The sequence below is a fragment of the Neodiprion lecontei genome, chromosome 5 (genome assembly GCF_021901455.1).
Source record: "Neodiprion lecontei isolate iyNeoLeco1 chromosome 5, iyNeoLeco1.1, whole genome shotgun sequence".
NCBI lineage: Eukaryota > Metazoa > Arthropoda > Insecta > Hymenoptera > Diprionidae > Neodiprion > Neodiprion lecontei.
Window position 1 is genome coordinate 2,986,135 of NC_060264.1, and position 21,132 is coordinate 3,007,266.

The window sequence follows — 21,132 nt, forward strand, 5'->3', positions numbered from 1 at the left end:
CGTAGATTGATAAACGACGTAAGTACACAGGCTAAAAACCCAGAATCAGGGCATATTTCTTTAAAAATTAAGTCATCGGGACGTTGTTACGTTTCCATACATAGACTAAACTAAGAAACTATCGCGTAACACGCGACACGCGCGTGTGTATTTTACTAATCTTGACGGGATGCATTTTGTACGTTCTTTCCTGCAAACAGACGCAAACACGACAGACACACGCCGACATCCGTGAGTCACCAACGTGAGGATTATGTGTGTATATACACACGCACACAAACACACACACACACATACACATGTATATATTCATGGGAAAAGATGATGCAGGAACATATTACATATCTATTCCGTGCGTAATACGAACCCAAATGAATAAGGGACATGTGCAGTGGCAGCAGGGGTACCGAGTTTAACCCCGGAAGCCAGGCGTAGTCGCGGCCATAACCGCCGCTGCCCTGCTCTCCACGTTCCGTAGGTCGGTCGCGAGGCGAGACGAGACGAGGTGCGGTGAGGTGGGTGAAGTGAGTCGAGTCGAGTCGAGTCGAGTCGAGACGAGGCAAGGCGAGGCGAGTGTCTATCTACTTCACAAACTCGACCGTACGACGGCGGCAGTAGCGCGACGTGTTTAATAAGCTCGGTGCTCTGCATAGGTAGCGGATAAAAGTATTACAATCGTGATAATAATCGTAGGAATCGCGTATCTAACCGCGATCGTAATAATCAATGACCACGATATCATTATCATCCTCGTCATCACCGTCAACATAATTCCGTGTATTAAGAATACCGTATACGAAGTTAGCGATGATGATGCGGTCATAACAGTAGCAGCAGCAGCAGCAACAACAACAACAACAACAACAACAGCAGCAGCAGTAGTAGTGATAGTAGTAGTAGCAGTAATAGTTTTTCTTGTTTTTGTAATACGATTTAGTAGGTTGACCGAAAAACGCGATCACGTCAATGACGACAGATTCGCCTAATCGAAACTGAACTGTCCAACCACCGTGCGTTCGCATACTACTACTCTCTACCTCTCTTAACGGAGAGGTTTCTCCTCTATACGTACCGGCAAATGAGCAACGCGAGAATCCGAGATGCGGCAAAAGGTGCAACCTCCACCCTCCCCGGCGTTAACCGACGACGACGACGACGACGACGACGCCGCCGCCGCCGCCACCGCCACCGCCGCCGTCGCCGCCACACCACCATCACCCTCCCCTTCCTCTCGCCTGCCTCGATATCACACAACAGAACGAACGAGAGCGCGCGAGAGATGCCCGGAGGTGAGGGAGGAGAGGTGTGTGTGTGCGTGTGTATGTGTATATATACCGGGGTGACGGCGGGGCGGAGGGGGGAGAGGAGAGGGCGTATGAGACATTCCTTCGGTGAACAGCTCGGACACGCGTGTAAGTGAGACCGGTAAAATCAATGTGGCGGAGTGCTCTGCGGCCTTCTCTCGACTCAACGTGTTGTGTGCCGGCAGGCGGGGGTGGGAGGGGAGGAGAGTTGAGCCAGAGGGAAAGAGGGGCGGAAAACGGATGGACCGACGAACGAACGAACGAACGAACAGACCGAAGAACCAGCCAACCAACGTATACTGCCGAGCTTATGCTGTTTCTGCTTTCGACTCTTTGCTTGCTCCGTTCTATTCAAATTCAATCTGTCGGTTGTGCAAAGTTTGTTTCTCTGTTTGTTATTACAGACGTTTGGAGTTGACATCGCGGTAGTTCAACGATCACGCCATCGTTTAGATTCACAACAGTTCTCAGCTCAGTCTCGGTCACAATCGTACTCGTTGGATACGTACGTCCTTGTTCCGTATCTCGGGCAGCGTGCGTTAGTTCCTATATTTTTTTTTTTTTTTTCTGCTTTCCTTTCTTGCTCTCAACTCTTTCCCTCAGTCACTTTGCGTCTTCCCGCTCGCCCTCAAATATCATCCCGGCGTTGTTTTTACCGCCGAGTCAGGTTTCGTATAATACCGACACTTTGTCAACGAGGCGGACGTGAATCTACAGTGTACGTATCTAGTTCGCAAATTAAATGTGTTGCCCGTGGTTTAGTTATCGACCGTCAGGAAAATCTGATGAAATACAACAAAGTGTCGGGTGGTTTTCTTTTCTTGTTTTTCAGGTTTCAATTTTTATCGTACGTAACTATCAAAGGTATGGTAAACGCGTGTTTTCGAATGAAACAATGGTAATTAATAATAAAGTAACGAGTGTTGAACGAAACCTGCGATATTTGTAGTGAAAGGAAACTTACTTCCCAATGCCGCCGAAACAATGTTATTTATACATACATACGGATGAACGCGAATTACAGCATAAGAGGAGGAGTGGGTCAAGGACCAGCAACGATTAACGCTCATTTAAAATGATATACGTATATGTATAATGTATAAATATACATATAAACCCCACACACACACACACAAACGTCGACATTATTGCAGCTTCAGTTACAACTCAACATTTATTGTTCAGTAAGTACGCATAGGTGCGATCTACTTTTCCATTCATTAATCTCTGAAAACCATGGAACGACGAAATATGTTTTAAACGACAAGAAAGATTCTCACCGCACAAATCTTATTAGATCTCCCGATGCCGGTCGGTAGTCAGTATTTCGATTATGGAAAAAAAAAAAATAAATAAATAAATAAATAAAATCAATAAAATTATGAAAATTGATTGCAAGTAGGATAAAATCGTTCCCCTTCGCGTCTGTTAATATACAACCATACGCACATACATACACAAACATGAACTGTCAAACAATCGGCAAAACTGCTACTGTAAAATATAACGTTTATCGTAAATTAGTTATTGTTAGAACGATATTAAAAATACAAGTGAAAGTCTATACGTCGTACATCAAAGCCCCCACACTGCATTTTTCTTACGGTAAACACACACTCACTCACACACACACAGACACACACACAAACGCGCGCGCGCAAATGCACACACATGCTACGACAAAAAATGACGCACAAGCGATGAAGATAAATGATTAAAGATTATATTAAATTGTTTATTAATATCGTACGACGACCACGACGACGATGAGTGTGAGGATGAGGATGAGGTGGGGGGATGAAGAGGGACGGGTTTTAAGTACGGACTGCTGTCTCTGTAACTTGTGTGGCGTGTGGTTGGTGTACCTGAGATAGCTGACCCTGGACTTGACTCGTAGACGAGGACGAGTTCCTGTGATCTGGACGAGGAGGGGCATTGTCGCGTCGAGTCCAGTCTATACCCAAGGCAGTGGGCTGCCCGCACCTGCCAGGATTCGGCGATACCGATGATGGGGATTGCGTGCTGTTAACAGCAGCATTTTTCGTAGCAGACGCGTTGTTGTTCGGACCTGCACCCTGAAATCGTGACACGGCTCTAATGCTGATGTACATAAATCATTTCGAAACATCTCACACTAGGTACATACAGCTCTTAACACGTTATACATTGATAATAATTTCATTATTCGCCCACCCAAAAATCCAGATAAATTATTATTAATTAAACAGCTCGCATCTTCGGCGTTGTCCTTTGCGAAACAGCGATAATTATAATGGACATGCTTTGGGTGGGGGGGGGGGTAACTATAAATAACAAAGCCCTCAAACTCAAATTGTTTCGAATGTTTTCATTTTCTTAAAGAAAGAAGAAAAAAAAATAAAAAAGAGGTATGACTTCAGACCATCCAAACTCGATCCCCCCCCCCCTCTTTAATGAATGAAAGAAAATGAAAATTCACGCGTCACTTTATCAGCTGTGCCTATAACATTGCAACAATATCGGCGAGGAGAATTACAGAATGAAACGTGAAATTAGGGATATCGTTCAAATTCCCGGATTAAACTATTCGTTTCAACGTTAACAACGATCAGTCATTATTTCATCTGTTCAAACAGTGGAGTCAAAAACCGTCAACATTGCTCCAAGTTTTCCTGGGAGCTGCGCGATCCTTTTTTTCAAATTTCTATACATCTATGGTAAAGCCGAGCTCACCGTTTACATCTGCACGTAACCTTGCGCTCAATATACACGATGTGAAATTTTGTCGTAGTTTACAAAACGCGGCGACGCAACGACATTGATAAGAATTCCCTCCTCGGTATAATTGCGCGAAAAATTACATACATGGATAAATAAATTCATCCACATATCTATATATATATATATATATATATATATATATATATATGCATACCACACGTCATAACCTCAAACAAATATTCATATACTGTCGGTAACTTATACCTGCAGAGGTTGTAACGTCACCGCGGGCAGACGACACACGGCCATCGCCATCGACCGGACAGTATAATGCCAGCCACCACTTTTTCTTTCCGTCTCTGCCCCCCCCCCCCCCCCACCCGCCCCTTCTACGCCAAGCACAACAATCACTCTTCACTATCGTTCGTAGTCCGTTGCACGTATCGAATCCTGCATACAATATCCGCAGTAGCGTAAATACGCCGCGTGTAAAAATTATTCGAGAGGAGGAATAATTAAAAAAAACAAAAACCCGCACTCGCGCACGGGATACCGTAATTTCATACGGATCGCGTGTGTTAACCGGTCGTTATCACAAACGTGCATTGATAAAAGACGAATAATGAATCTAGCAAAGTTTTACCGAGAAGAGAAAGAAGAAAAAAAAAAAAACACGCACACGCACAAAAATGGAATGCAAAAGTTGACGAAACTAGACGCGAGGTATAACGATATATAAAATATAATTACAGGTACGCATGTGCGTATGTATAAGCGAAGAGAATCAAATCCGTAAGTACGATACGTAGAGCTTGTTGGTTACGTCGTTGACGCGACGTCGACGTTGGACGACGTTACTCTGTCGCATCAGTTATGTTATAAGAGAGTGTGCGTGCGTGTGTGTGTGTGTGCGTGGGAGGGGGGGGGGGGGGGCGTAAGACCGCGCCGCGCTTTCCTGCTGATCGTGAGAGAGTCTGTCTTAACAACAACAAGTGGCGAGGTCGCGCACGCGATCCGACCGAGCGAGTAGAACTGCGCTCTGCGCGAAAAAAGGTTTCCACCTAACCGCAGAGTTGCTGCTACTTATATACGTATATACATATACACGTACACCTATCCGCTTCTTCGCAACCAACCAACCCTTCGCGTTACCCCCATCGCCATAGTCCGTCCAATCGGGCCAAAACCTCCTACGCAACCCTTCGCCATACGAGACTCGTACCGTATACCGTGTATATTGTATATATATACATACCTATGTATATACTGTATAATGTATAGGAAACTTTGTATCGGGACGAATATCGGGCGCGTTGCGTTGCGCTGCATCGCTTATACCACCCACCATCACCTACCCTAAACTTATGGAGGATAGGTATATAGGTATAAAGAGAAGTATTTCGTACGGGTTTTTCGACTGGAACAATATTAAAATATAGAAAAATTGAGTCCACAAATATGTGACAAATACTTTTAAATGATTCAAACAAGTCACAAGAATGACGCTAATGTAGCAATCATCACTGTTCAACAAATCTAAATTTGGCGTTTTTGTTTTTTTTGTACAACGACGCAGTTTTAATTTTACTTAATTTTCTATGAACACTTATTCTATATATATGTATACATGGAGATAGTCCTCACAGGCTCTAACCTCCATACCCACACTATACCACCGCCGCCGCCGCCTCCGTAGCGGTGAACAGAGCATTACACAGGTTGAATGTTATAGATATGGTTGGGTTATAGATTGGCGTTGACACCAATCATATGCCAACCCACGTAACGTTACCTGTATGTACAAATGCATACATATAGTAAGTAAACCATCAAAAATCGCGAATAGTATAAATAGGTACAGTTTACACACACACGCACACACACAGGCGAGTAATGCTGGAAGGAGAGCTTCTCCAATTCTCTCTCTCTCTCTCTCTCTCTCTCTCTCGGAGATCCCGCGACAAGCAGCAGCAGCAGCAACAACGGCATAAGCCTTCCACACAGCCGGTGCGCGGTACATACTTACTATCGAAGGATCAATACACAAGAGAGAGGCCCTCCTGCGGGAAAAGGGTGGCAGGGGGGAGGGGGAGGAGGAAGGAGGAATGAGGTGGATCCAAGGGTGAATGAGAGAGAGAGAGAGAGAGAAAGAGAGGAGAGCATGACGATGGGGTGAGGTAGGGAGGGACATGCACCAACTCGTCGAGACTCGTCCGTCGTCCATCCGTCGACGACATCCTACCATCGAGCAAGTAAAACAACCTGGATGATGCGTGACGTTTGTTAAAACTCCTCGTCTACACAAGTTAGACGTAAATTAAATGAGTTATATTTATTATATGATTATACTAGGTATACACCCTAAATCAACGTAGCGCAACATGGCTAACAACAACAATAAGGCACATACAATGTATTTGGAATCGAATCGCGCCGCTTGGTGTGTTATCCTACGTACTATATGTAAATAGGTATAAACGTATTCGGGATTCGTGAGGAGGATGATCACGTGATAATGGCGTCGCGTCGACTCTTTCCGTATAGGTAATAAATATAATAGGTGCGCAAAACGGACGAAGCAAAACCCCGGGACGAAGTCGCCAGGGCTCCGGTGATCGGCATCAAAAATCGCAAGTATCAGTATAGTAACAAACCGATTGTCGTTATACTTATTACTACGGTCTGTTGTGTTGCGACGACGATTCAACGAGAATGCATTTCGTCTTCGTCACTGTGCGGTCTGTATTTAAATAGATCATTCGTACTTTGGCGACGGTAGAGAGAACGACAACCATGGCGCGCGTGGAAGCATAGTTGCATACATACATATATAACACGCAACTCTGTCCAACTGTAGTCAGAGTTATGTACATATATATTATACTCCACGCTTCTGGGATAAGTAGTTTTTTATATGTATTATTAAAGTTTGGCAGAATTATGTACGTATAAACACACACATACGCACGTTATGTGCTATTATTAGCGGTAAACAGCAACACCCCCCCCCCCAACTTCCCTTGCCGCAAATCTCTGCACTCACTTTCGAAACTCGTTTACTAACCACAATCATCGCAAGAGCACCATAAAGAAAAAAAAAAAAAAATTCACCTTCCTTTCCTATCTCTCACAATCAGCTGTACACCTATGTTGGCTATAATATTAGCAATGATAATGATAATAATAATATTAAATTATCAAACAGTAGTATTGTACGCATAACGCGATAAAACTTGTCATTAGCCAAAAGCGATACTAAATATGTTCAGAGATATGTGTGTATATTTGTATAACGTCAGAGTGAGGTGAAGTATGATGAGACGGAGGTGATGGGAGAGGAAATGACGTCAGCAAGGACTACGTTGACTTGTCGATTCGTGACTCCCTGCAGCTCTCTGGCTACTCCGTAGTGCCGGGGTTTGTAGCTAGCAAAACAACACATACGTACGTATACGTATAACTACGTGCCGTCTAGCTAACTCTGCCTAGTATTAGGTATAACGGACGTTTCGTATTGTATGCGTCGTGTATACAACGTATTTCCACAGGGTTTGGTTAGGTTATGTGTGTGTGTGTATCGATGCACGAGTGTGTGTGTGCGTATACTACATATATTATTTTGTATTGCACGAAAAAATAATTAGCTAATTTCCATCGTGGAATCCTCTGGAAAAGTTTGTTTGGGATGCAAAAGAAAGATTCTTATGCCAAATGTGCAATCGAATAATACTAATGATATTCTTTTTTTTCCTTTAGTTCTCTTAACGCCATCTTTCGAAGTTATGAAATCTCCATCTTTTGTTAGTTGTCAAAAAAATGTTGTTACGTTTCATAAGATTCTTGTTCAGATTTAAGAAAGTGTTTCCTTTTTTTCTTTCTCGTTTACCAGTTTTTAAATCATACTTCGTTTTTCGTCACGTACTTTCATGCAAAAAGGAAAATGCAAAAAAAAAAAAAATTATAAAGCCAATCTGAGACATATGTACATATGGGGCATTCCATGACAACTCGATCAAAATTTTTACATCGATATATATGCATTTCGCAGGTTAGTTAGGTACGCATGTACACTTGGAGACAATCAATCTGAGGCGGCTAATTTTTAAAACTAGACAGTTACGTTGGCAACACTGAGAAGCCTACAGCGCCATAGTCGGTCGAGCGCGAAACAAACTCAACCTCAATGAACATAACACATAACCCATGACCGTCGAATCTAACCTCAGAATACCGCGGAGATAATGACTTGTTGGATCGACACGTCGATTCTAAGGTTAGATTCTACGTTCACGGGTTATGTTACGTTTATTGATATTGAGTTTGTTTCGCGCTCGGCCGACTGTGGCGCTGTAGGTTTCCAACAATGTTACCAACGTAACTGTCTAGTGTAAAAAATTAACCGTCTCAGATTCATTGACCCCAAGTGTACATACGTAGATAGTTTAAAAGGAGAGCGTGCAACGTAGATACGCGGACGGGATGGTCCGATCCACGTGGTGCATTACCGGATTTCCAAGTCTTTCCGACGACTCGCTCGCAGCCGTTGACGCGAGGCGGCGAATATCACAGACTTATAACAGATAGACTGAGCGCTATTATGAGCCGCTTGAAGCAAACATTTAAAGGACAGAAATATGCCGGGAGTACTCCTTTCTCTCTCTGACGATATCTGTGGCGGGGATCGAGTCCGGTGGAGGAGAATGAGGCGAAATTATGCGCCTATATCTATAGCTGTTCCACTTCCACTGCACCCTCGTCACCCGGGACGAAACCGATTGAAAAGAGAGAGCAGTACTCCCGACATATCTCTGTCCTTTATATGTAAGCTTCAGCACCTCTTATAGGAGCGCTCAGTCTATCTTTACAAGTCTATGGCGAATATACGAGGAAGCAAACCGACTAGGGAGACGCGAGCGAAGGACGCGCGAATCGCTCGACCTAGGTATCGGCTATCCTCTACACTACACTGTACCATTCCCCACGTACAGAACGCGCTCTCGGACAAAACGGCGATGTGTTGCGCGTTGTGCCCTCTCCCCCTGCCGTCCCGGGGGTTGTACCGACAGTTCTGCAGCCCTGCCCATCAGGAATGGATAATACAGGTTCCCCTGCTGGCTGACGGTGGGATCTGGGAGGAGAGGTTCGTTCGCGTCGCACGGGAGAACTCGAGATGATACCTATGGTATTTACCCGCAGCTGACTGACCTCCTCTACCGATGCCGGCTGCCGTTATACGTGTATGTGTATGTGTATGATATATATTATCTATGGACGTTGGAGTGCTTCGGAAAAAAATAATTTACGATTTTCCACCACGGCACCCCCATAAAATGGTTGTTTTGGTTAAAAGAATAGTTCTGGTAGAATGTGACCGTTTCGGGTTACGTGGAAGATCGTGCTCGGTTGATTCGTCACTTTTTTCCAATTGTTTTCATTTAATTTACGAAGAATCTTGTACATATATATATATATTAAAAAAATATCTTTCGTTTTTTGTTGCTTATATCAATCGTAACATCAATTTACGCCGTTAAGAAGACTCGCGCTTGTAATATTGAGTATCCGGTTATCTGGACGATATTTTCATTATTAATTAAATCTCATAAAATAGCTATTATTTAATATGCGAATTTTCAATACAGAAGAATAAGATTGTCGGTTGTGATATATCGTTGTGTTGTTGATCGTGATCTTTGGTATGAATATAAATGGCAGGAAAAAAAAAAAATAATTGAAGTGGCACCACCGTGTTTCTACATACATTCAAGAGTTTTATAAAATAAATTTAAAAAATTGAAAAATCAACTGAGCGCGACGAAATGAAAAATCTTTTAACGCCACTTGCCGTATCTTCACAGTTTGTAGATTACAGTGACATAAAATAACGATACGAGTAACCAGAAAACAAATTAAACCGTTCAACGAGTTTCGTTAAAAGAGGTTCAATTATACTTTCGCCCACATACTTAGTTCACCGTATAAAAAAAAAAAAAAGAATAAGAAAAAAAACAAACAAATCGCAAAATTTCACATTACTGATAAAATGTTACAACAATAATGACAAAAAAAAAACGTTTCGCTGAAAAATCATCGTTATTGGCATGCGATTGTTTAAATATCCATAAACAATAATTTCAATATTATATCAGAACTGTTGGAGCATATTTCCGAATATACGTAAGTATGCGAGAGAGAATCCTCATACTTTGGCATCGAAATTCAAAATGGCGGTCTGAATAGCCGACAACGAGGTTCAGTTAGCCTTAAACCTCGAATCCACCCCTCCCGCCCCCTTATCACCCCAAAACCCTTCCCCCTGATAATACCGTCAATATATTATCTTAAAACGTATTATTTCTCAAATATCGATGACTCCCGACTTTCTATACCTATCGTCATATCATCACGTGTTGTAAATAATACTCGTTTCGAATTTATCATCACCCACGGTTGTTTAAACAACACAGGGATTTCCCCTCGTTTTGATCAGACGCCTTTATCGATTGCCTGTGAACCTATCCGTCCCTGTTTGCACCAACAGCAGAAGCAGAAGCAGCAGCAGCAGTCATGTATAACCTTGTTCCACGACGTTAAAAATAAAAGGGGATCGGTAGAATAATTTTTTTTTAAACATATTTCGTTATTATACCAACAACATCCGTCATCTCGGTCATAAAAACTATAATCTTCACATATCAAAATTGACATGATAAATAGACTTCAAATAAGTAGGAAAAAAAAAACCAACTTTACAATTTATAGCTACGTACGAGCAAAAATTTTTTCAGATCATCCCTTTGCTTAGTCGGAGAAAAATGCGCTGTAATATTTGACGTGATGTGTAAATGAGCGAGTTAAAAGAATGTAAAAAAAAAATAAAATCAAAAGTAAAATCGATTTAATCGAAGGTAGAAAGAAAGAGATCCGAGTGACCGAAAAAGCTGCCCCGGTGATTCCTCCGACGCCGGGGTGTTGTTGCACAAACTATAGACCCGCGGTTGGTCACGTGACGTGACGATACTCTATAGGTGTATACGTAATACACGTATATATAACGTACACGTACGTACGTAGGTACGTAGGTTGGGTGCACACAAGAGAATGGTAGGAAATAAAGTCGATGATCAGCCACACCTTGCGTGCGCCTTAAAGCTTGGCGCCTCAGCAGCGACAGTCGGTCAGTCAATCACTCCGTGAAGTAAATTCGATGTGTATAAATAAACGTTTATAAAAAAAACGTCGTTTTTATACCATGAATTTTTACCTATCATTCGCTTTACCACTTCGTTATCAGCGGAGAGTGACGACGGTACGCGTAATACGTAAGTTTGAAAACTAATCCAAGTTAAGGAACTCGAATATATATATATATAGATAAACGAAGAAAGTAATCTAATTGTATGAAGTATCGTACAATAATGTTGATTGAATATTTTCTACTAACCCTGCAGCAGTCGGGTAGTTAAGTTGATTCATAGGTATTTAGTACACGTAACAACAACAAAATAAATAACAAGAACATAACCTCTATCCCTTTACGGTATAAATACACACAGACACACACGCACACCTGTATCTATCGTACACAAGTCATAATTATCATACGAGACAAGTAGATGTGAAAGAAGAACAAAAAGGGCGGGATATTTGAAAACCATGAGTAAGAAAGGATCGACGAGGGTCACAAGAAGAGAGGCTTCGGCTTCTCCTTCGACTTCAACTTCGTGGGATCTCCGCGTAATCGAAGAGAAGGAGGAGGAGGAGGAGGAAACTGGTTGTTTGGTAAAGCCATGAGTATATTGTGTAGTAAGATAGGTAGGTATAAGTTGGGTACGGTTCGTTTCTACACTGCTCTAGTCCTCTGAAGGCGCACCACTCGCGGAATCGAATACGGACGTTTCCGTTTCCGGGCACTCCCCCCCCCCCCCCCCCCCCCAAGCAGCAGCAGTAGCGAAACGGTGAAGCTCGGAGGAATCAAAATGGCGTGTAAGAATCGCAGATGCAAAGGGATGAAGATGGATGGAGAGGGGGGCGGGGAGGGGGGAAAGGTTGCGAAGGTGCAAAATTGAATAAATTGAGAAACGAAGGTGAATAAGGTGAGCGTTGTACCAGTTATTAACCCTGCCATATCCCAATTATTGACCTTACTTGGTTATTTTTGGATGCGTTTGATCCTTTATTGGTTTTAATCATCGAGAAATTAACGATTTGTAGCGCGGATTTATAATTTTTGCAAATGAAATGATCGGTTATTGGGTATAAACGTGTCGATAACTTGTACACTTAATTATGGTAATACCGAGAGGATAAGAAGAACGAACACCACTTATATACTAATTTTGGGAGGATACGCACGCGGCTGTTGTTGTACATGTAACATTTATATGGGTGTATGGGTGATACATGGTATATATTGAGGGAGAGGTTTAAGTTCCGAATTTGAAAAATTACTTGAAATAAAGAAATGAAATTTTGAAGCAAGAACAAAGTTTCGAATGGTCGGAAAACCGACGACGGTTCAAAGTTCCGAAAATTCGTGTTACGATGTAGAGCCAAAGTAGCGAAAAGTAAAGTTCCGATGGAGGAAAAATTACGAAAAATAAATATCGGATAGAGTAAAATTAAGAAAATGAAAATATACTCGCACAGGTTAGTTTGCTCGACGAGTGGGTGTAAAAAATCAGAAAAACCGAAAAACGAAACAACCAAGACTCCGAACGTAAAAATATGAAAGATCCAAAAGAAAGAAAAATCAAAATCGTGAAATTTCATTGAGCCAGAAACTTACGGAACTCAAAGTCTTGGATCACTCGGAATTTCGATGTTTCAGATTTTCAAATTTCCTCATTCTCGCACTTTCGGCACCTTTGAGCGTCAAGTTTGGAACCACTCGAACCTTACTCGATACTTCGTCAAAGTTTGATTTCCTTACTTCAAGTTTGGCCGCAAAAAAATTTCAGAATTTGTCGCTTTCGAAATTTTTCACATTCGGAACCTCAACGGATAAAGTTGCTCTCTTCTTTATCTCAAAATCATTCCAGCATCGCCAAGAGACCGACCTTACCGCAGCCTGCGTTGCAGGATCGCGAGTCAAAATAAGCATGTATGTTCTTATATGTTCTCACCCTGGCTCCGAGAAAACGGGCTTCCAGCAATTCCTGCTTCCTGGGGTCCAGGGCAGCTTGAAAGTGCTCCATCTTGACTCCAGCGCCTGCAACAGGAGTTCAAACGCGTCACTCGCCTTCCATTTTCTATTTCAATTTCTTTCTTTCCCCCAAACAAGACATTCACCACATCATTTTTCGTAAAGTAGATTACACAATTTCCTCTAATAACATTCTCTCTCTCTCTTTTTTTCTCGTTGTATTAATATTTTCTCCTTTTCCTCTCTCTCTCTCTCTCTCTCTGTTTCTCTACATTTATCCATTTATCTTCTCTCTTCCTCGGTTTCTTTTTCTTCTTTTTCAATACTTGTCTTGTCTCATCGTTAGCCAAGTGATGTTCCGTATCGCATCTTACTTTACTGATTAGAAAAAGAAAACTGACGTTGACGCTACAATTTATAATGTTTAATGGATATAAACGGGACGGTATAATATAAGCTGTGAGAGAACGGACAACGACAGAACTTTTAACGTTTTTCGTGTCATTAACAATACCTAAAACGGATCAATCAGACACGCGTATCTCAAGTATTGGATCTTTCCATTTCGGGGAAAAAAAAAAAAAAAAACAACAACAACAACAACCAGATTCTTACATCGTATGTACAAAGCAGAGAAATGCAAAATAATCAGCTCGTCATTTTTTATTTTCAACAAAAAACATAATTGCGGATGTTACATGCAATTGAATTTCATTGATGATTTTCTACAATATGCATATAAATTCCGCCCTTCGTACAATGGGCGACTTCTTAGTGTTATAATTTTCATCTACCGTACCGTTTGCTTTTTTATTTTTTCATTTTAACCGAGAGAACAAATAATACGAGCCAATTATTTTTACTTTGCCCGTTTAAATTAATACGCAATATTTTTTTTTTTGCCACGTGCAAACACCAAATTGAGTTGAATAGAAAAAAGGTGAAACCGTTTAAAGAATTTTTTGATTCTCGTTGTTACGATTACGACGATCATCAATATTACCGTAATTATATTTACCACTAGATTCGACAATGAAGAATATCTTTGATAAAAAAAAAAATGGCGTGAAAATTCGAAGAAAAATTGAAAAAGAAAAGAAAAGAAAAACACAAATAAAACAACCGCGACTCACGTATAATCAAAAGACCATAAAACCTGTAAACAGATATATTATATCTGTATAAATAAGTTATTCGCAGATAACGAGGTACTAATATGTTGTTCACGTATGAAATATAATATCATCATTAACATCCATCGTGTCTGTGGAATTTACGTAAATCGTGTGACGTATAAAAAACGCGTTATTATACTTTGTCCACTTCGCGCACAAGCGGTTGGTACGAAAAATGATTTACGTTCAGTTTTGACAAACTTCAGCCTCGGATGTCGGAAAAGCTTGGCGGGAAAAAAAAAACGTATAATTTTTACATCACATTTCCATAAAAAAAGAAATAAGACAAAAAAAAATTCCATTACACATCCAGTTTTTCCATGACATTAAAAGACACGCACATTTTCCCCATTTCAATTAAGTTACTGAAACCTAAATCGTTCGGCTTATTAACTCTATATATTAGTTTCAAATTCAATTCGAATCGAAGTGAAATATTTTGAAGAAAAGTTTATCTCGGCGAAGAATAAAAGTAAATTCGTCGCCTTAAAAAAATCGTTTCCAATCCCCATGATAAGAAAATAGATACGTTAAATTTTTTCCATAACCGAATTAAGAAATCTCCCGACAATTCCATATTTTTCACGATCCCTTCTCTCAAATATCCCGACATTTCCATGTTTTCCCAAAGTTTCGTGGTTGTCGAATTATTTATTTTAATTTCGTGACAATCTGTATGTTGTAAAAAAAAAAAAATACTCGCACCATCAGCGTCGTATTCTTCGCACATCGTAACAACCGTCAATCATCAGCATCAGCATCATTGCATCAGCAGGATGAACGTCGCGAAAACTAACGCGCCCTTTGACCTCAATCTTACGCTTATACCAGAAGGTAAGAAATCAATAGGTAGACAAGAGTGCAGAGTGAGCGAGTTAGCGAACGAAGGAACGAACGAAGACGGCTGGTGAGCCATGTGCTGCAGCTATAGTTACATCGACGAACAATTATCATAAATAAAATACTACCTAATACCAGATCCTAACGCCAAGAAACGCCAGATTCCCGTAAATCTAACAATTTAGGAAAGATTAATAACTTTTAACACGCCTACTATGAAACAGAATTTCTTTTCGTAAATAAGAAAAAAAAAAGTATAAATTTCTTTCGCAGGTAAAATTGTAAAGTTCCCCGAACGGGAAGATGTAAAAATCGACAATAAGAAAAACAAAATATGCATATATATATTATGTACATATATCCCAATGTTTTCAAATTTTTTAGGTTGCCTGATAACAATTGACGAGAGAGAAAGAGAGAGAGAGAGATTAACGATTTTAAAGCCCTCGGATATATCGCATGAAAATATAACGATTTTTTTTTTTTTTGTTATTGTGAACCTCTGTAACGTATCCGCCATTATAAATTTGATGAATTTGACCTTTGATTCGTTATCGGTGAGCCAAAAAACCGAGACGAGTAGTGCGAACTTTCGTCAAAATTGAAATGTTTTTTTTTTTTAATTTTTTTTAAAATTATTTTTTATTGTTTTCTTCAACTTGTCGAATACGCCAGATTTAAATTTTTCCAAATATGACCTTAGATTCGTGATCAACGATCCAGAAAAACCTCACGCTATCAATTTTCATTAAAATTCATTCATCCGTCCTCAAACAATCGAAAAAGTACCGAACCGATCAGAGCCAATATCTAATCGGTTACAAGTTTCGAAAAGTCGCGTCGATTGAGACCAAAATCATCGAAATCCTCGTGACTCGTTGTCGAGGTATCGTCGGAAGAAAAAGAATAAAAAAAATAATTAATCGTACACACGCCCACACACAAAACACATACAGACATCAATCTAAATATCGAAAACGTGAGAGATCTAAAAGTCGACTTCTGATTTTTTTTATGGGGGGGGGGGGGGGGATCGCAATAACCTCCCTTTTTTCGAAAAAGAGAGGAACGGGATGTTAAAAAGGGGGATACGAGACGATGAAAATATATCTATACAAATATAGACGATGGATTGAAATTGAAACGATGAAATAATACATTACATCACGTTTACTTTTCAAATCATAATGTAAATTGCGTAACAGAACTGTTGCTGCACGATCGCATCAATTTGTAATTATTATATACATTGCGCATAGGGCTGTGTGCGTATGTAAGTATATATACATACATACATACATGTTTATATACACACGTAGTTACGTATCGCTGTGACGTCGAGGCAGGCGTCGTCGTCGGTTTGCTGCGTGTGTCAATTTGTCGTAGTATTCGTTAAATTGCAGAAAGCGGTCGAATACTACTTACAAATTAGACGACGATAGGATGACGAGACCACGTGGATAGTCGAGTTGGCGTTTAGCGCTATCTAGCGAATATACCTAGCAATTGAAATATGCGAGGTGTAGTATAAAATACTTGTCCCTCGGCGATAACAATATTGCAGTGGAGCGAAAATATGTTTCAACTACGCCATTTTATATCCACCATTTTATTTTCATCGCCTCTATAACAACAATAACAATCGCAACAACTCGAACGATGTTACGATCTAATTAATGAAAGTATATGAAAAGCGTTAAACGAAGAGAGCGGAGTTAGTAACGTCAATTGTAACGATTCGTGTTTTTTATTTATTTATTTATTTTTTTTTTTTAGGGTAAAATCATTACTTCGGAACTCTACGATCGACTCAAATTTGACGAGTAATTTATTCGTAAAAAAGCAAAAAGTGCGCACGGATTTTAAAAATCAAACTACTTTGAAGTAGTTGTAAACTTTTGATACAACGATTTTACCTACTTACAATAATATTGCAATATTGCAAATTTTATTAGACACCATACGATACGGTAATCAAAAAATCACAGCACGTAAACCGACGATATTTACTTACGCAAAATTACCTCCATTTTCAGGCAGCCGAAAGCAAATGATACGAAGGATGAAGATGGTAGATGTGAAAAATTTACACTCTATCGTAGAACAATGCACGTATACAACAAGTAGCAGACACATCACTCGCGAACATATCACTCCGTTACGTTTAAGTACAATTTTGTTATTCGATGTTTGAATATCGAAACATCAAACGATGCAACGCGTTAAACGCGATACTCGTGCATCGTCATTCTCTCGGACGATGACCGATTTATTCATAAATACGTACACAATATCTCTTCCGCAAGTACACGGAAACTCTCCTACACACTCGCGTTCTTCGTCATAATTTTCGAACCCGTAAATCGTGAAATGAAGACTAATTCGGACAAAAAAAAAAACTTTACAACGCATCAAGATTGATCCTGCGATTGAACAATACTGCTCCTCTGAAATAACGACGATGATTAACCAATGACTCAACGTTACCAACGACACGTATATTTATCTACACCGAAGAACGTTTTTAAATGATCGAAATTCAGTATCTCCGGTTACGGGCAAAAGGACTCTCCTTACCGTCCGCGGGATATGACTACGCCATTACGACGAAGAGGAGAAGAGAACAACGTACGGAGGACAAAGAACCTTGTACAGGATCGCAATAGAAGGAGAGAAGGGAGGGAGGGAGGGAGACGCGAAAGAATTATATTTCAAGACCGGGAGGTGAGGGTTGGACTTTGGTTAGGTTAGGTTTGGTTACGTTAGGCGGTAGTATCAAGGAAGGTGGTTCTGGGTTGGAAAAAGGGAGGCAAGACAAGTTAAGGTAAGGCAAGGTAAGGCAAGGTAAGGCAAGGTAAGGTAAGGTAAGGTAGCTACGCTACCACCTGGAGTGGAATCTCCGGACTACTTGCGTTAATTCTGAAACGACCTCCCTTCCCTCCCTCCCTGCCATCATCGCCTCCTTTCTGCATTGGTGTGTGTACGTGGGGTACCATCGGACCCCGCGGGCAACGAATTGGCGAAAATGAAAACGAAAACGAAAATGAAAACTAAAACTCGATGACGTTATAAATTGGAGAAAGATGAAAGTAACGAGGACATTTTTTTGATTTTAGTTGAAAAAGAAGAAGTAATGAGAAACATTTTTCTCAACCGATTCAAATACATTTCAATGAAAATGTTTGAAAGGTTACTATTTTTAAATGTGCGAGTTTTTTTTTTTTTTTTTTTGTTTTTCACAATTTTTATACATTAGATTTCAAGGAATGTTTCTCATCATTGAAATTATCCGGTGAAAAGATTGGTGTTTACAGCGCGTTACACGATTTTGACGAATTGTTTCGAGATTTTTAAATTGAAATCGACGAAGATGTTTAGAAACAAAAGAAGCTTTCAGCAAATATGTTACAATGGCAGTCAATGGGTTGAAGTTTGATTAGAAAGGTCAAACACATAAACACATAATTTATTTATCTGAGGCCGAAGAAGTTAATAACGTTAAGGTTACGAAACCATGAGGAGGGAAAAATTATTACTGCAGAAAAGTTTGCTTCTAAAAATATTGGTGTGACTTGTTTATCATGGGTCACCAAACTTCATACGATCCTGAAGTTCCGAAGTAACGATTTTTTCTTGTTAAACATGCATTCTTGCAGTCAAGTTACTAACTTCGTCATCCTTACTACAGATTCTCGATTTTGCTCTTCCATGTATTGACTTTTCTACATTTTGTCCTTTTCCTTATTTCGAATTTCTATATTTTCAATTTTTTACGATTCATAGTGTCCACTAAATCTCCATCACAAAATTCGATATTCTGGTCCTCATATTGATCGACAATTTTAGTTTTTTTTTTCTTTACCTTCTTTCTAAAATACGCATTTTATATACATGTATGTGTATAATAATTGCAGTGATAACGTAGAGCGAATTAGTTCACCGCGTGTCAAACAATCCCCGTCTTTTAACGTCGAGGGTCAAATTGGAAACGTTACCGTAACGACGAATGCTCAAGAAAAATCATTAAAGACAAAATAAACTTCAATCTTTTTTTAAAACAAACTCCCTGAAGGCCATGTTCGAATGTCCAATAACGATGATGTTTTTTTTTTTTATCTAGAGGTTTCGTTGCGTTACAACGTTACTAACTTAAGCCTGATTTTCTGCTGATGAAAGAGGGAAGCGCGCAAAGATTAACTTATTAAATAATTAATCGTAATTGCGTGAAATTCGAAAGAAATCAATCGATCAATCAACCGGAAAGGTTTGAGTATGATGCTTGAAAGGAGGATGTTATGATGGTCGGTATTTGATGACCGTGTTGTTGAACATTGGTTGTTTTATTTTTATTTGTCCACAGTTATCGTCGTTTACCCCGAAAAAAATCACAACTAGTGTAATTCCATCGAGTTACCTGCAGTCTGATTGTTATGCGAAGAATAAATTTCACTGTGAGTAAAGTTTTCACGATAAAGTTACTTTAGTAACGATGCATGTTCAAGGAAAGGAAAAAAAAAAAAAAAAACATTACTCCTCATTTATAGAATTGTCCCAAATTTACTAAACCATGGATAAACAAAAGGACGTAACATATCGAGAAAACTAACTTGATTAAAGTCGTTCCGAAATTAAGCAATGACAATTATCTTTCCCTGTTGTTTCGTTACGTTAACGGTTAAACTCCTTGAATTTAATTTCCTCGTATTATTTATTACAGTGTGACCGAGCTACTTGGCAAATTTCTCTCCATATATACCGTCCAAGAATCATAGAAGAGACATTTCTTAACTCTCAAATCATCGTTTTAATTAACTCCCATTACTCGTACAGCTATAATTAATCACCTCCCTACAGGAGAACATCGTTGTTCTCGGTATACGGTGTTAGTTTCAATTTTTTTTTTTTTTAAGGAAGGGTTGGGGCGGGGATAAAATCGAAATAATCCAAGTATGTAAATTATACATATAATTACGTATGTATGTTATGTCACGTTATGTTACATGTAAAATAACATCGGTCGACTACTGCTGCTGCTGCTGCTGCTGCTGTAATTCATGTCTACGTAAATTCTCTACAAGTACATATATATATATATATATATACATATATATACGTTACACAAGTATTTATAAGACTTCAAATCCATCCCACGATTTCGATATTAAATTACCGTATTATTATAGAATTATAAGCGACACGAAATAGATGAAAATAAACGAATTTAAACGCAAAAGTAAATATTAAATAATAATGATAACGATAATAACAACGTTTAAAAACCATTCGAAATATGACCGATAAAATAATATCGTTACAAAGTCTCGTACTTTCATTATCATGCGAATACGTTAAACCTCATCCTCCTCGACTCGTTGTTGTTCCGTATAGTTACAATTAACACAAGCCGAGTTTACACGTTTTACGTACAACAATGCGCAAGGTACACGCATACGTAAAATATCGTTGTAGAATCCTTCGTTACCGACAAAGACGGAATTGTCGGCAGACGACGACGACACGACGACGTCGGACGGAGAGACACACGTTCGATCAACAAAACCGCACGCGACTTCGGATAAATATCATAAATAGGTAGGTAAGTATAAGTAAGACAATATCGATAAGTACGACGAATCTCCGCTTAATGTCACTTGTTTGTGAATATATAGGTATACACACACACACACACACACCCACACATACATATATCATGCAACGAAAAAACGAAGATACCGATAAAAATTTGTTTGAAAAATTAATACAAAAACCTGCAGCGATTGCTAATTAATTACTTGTCGATTCGAATTTGTCCCCCCGCTCCCGCTATTTTTTCCCTATTGAGAAGAGCCAAAAATGATGAACAAAAATAACGATGATTACTTGCTAGGAAGGGATGTAAAAATAAAAAAAAAACAACGATAGTGACTTTTCCAATTTTTCATATACCGTACACACGTTGTGCAAAATT

General features: G+C 39.7%; 1 protein-coding gene across 7 annotated transcripts in view; it reads right to left on the minus strand.

The window, feature by feature from the left end:
• The window catches only part of LOC107224672 (serine/threonine-protein kinase tousled-like 2), a 34,924-nt gene that overhangs the window by 8,482 nt on the left and 5,310 nt on the right, over nt 1-21,132 (minus strand). For 2 of the 7 annotated variants that reach the window (XM_046740610.1, XM_046740608.1), the window contains exons 2-3: nt 13,130-13,215; nt 3,170-3,379 (exon numbers count right to left, since the gene is read on the minus strand). The exons of 1 other annotated variant lie outside the window; for it this stretch is intronic. In XM_046740610.1, coding sequence (XP_046596566.1) covers nt 3,170-3,379; nt 13,130-13,215 — 296 coding nt within the window. Of the gene's footprint in view, nt 1-367; nt 825-3,169; nt 3,380-4,268; nt 4,669-13,129; nt 13,216-21,132 lie in introns of those variants that run through there. 4 more of the 7 variants (XM_046740611.1, XM_046740609.1, XM_046740613.1 and 1 more) reach the window with 4 other exon arrangements.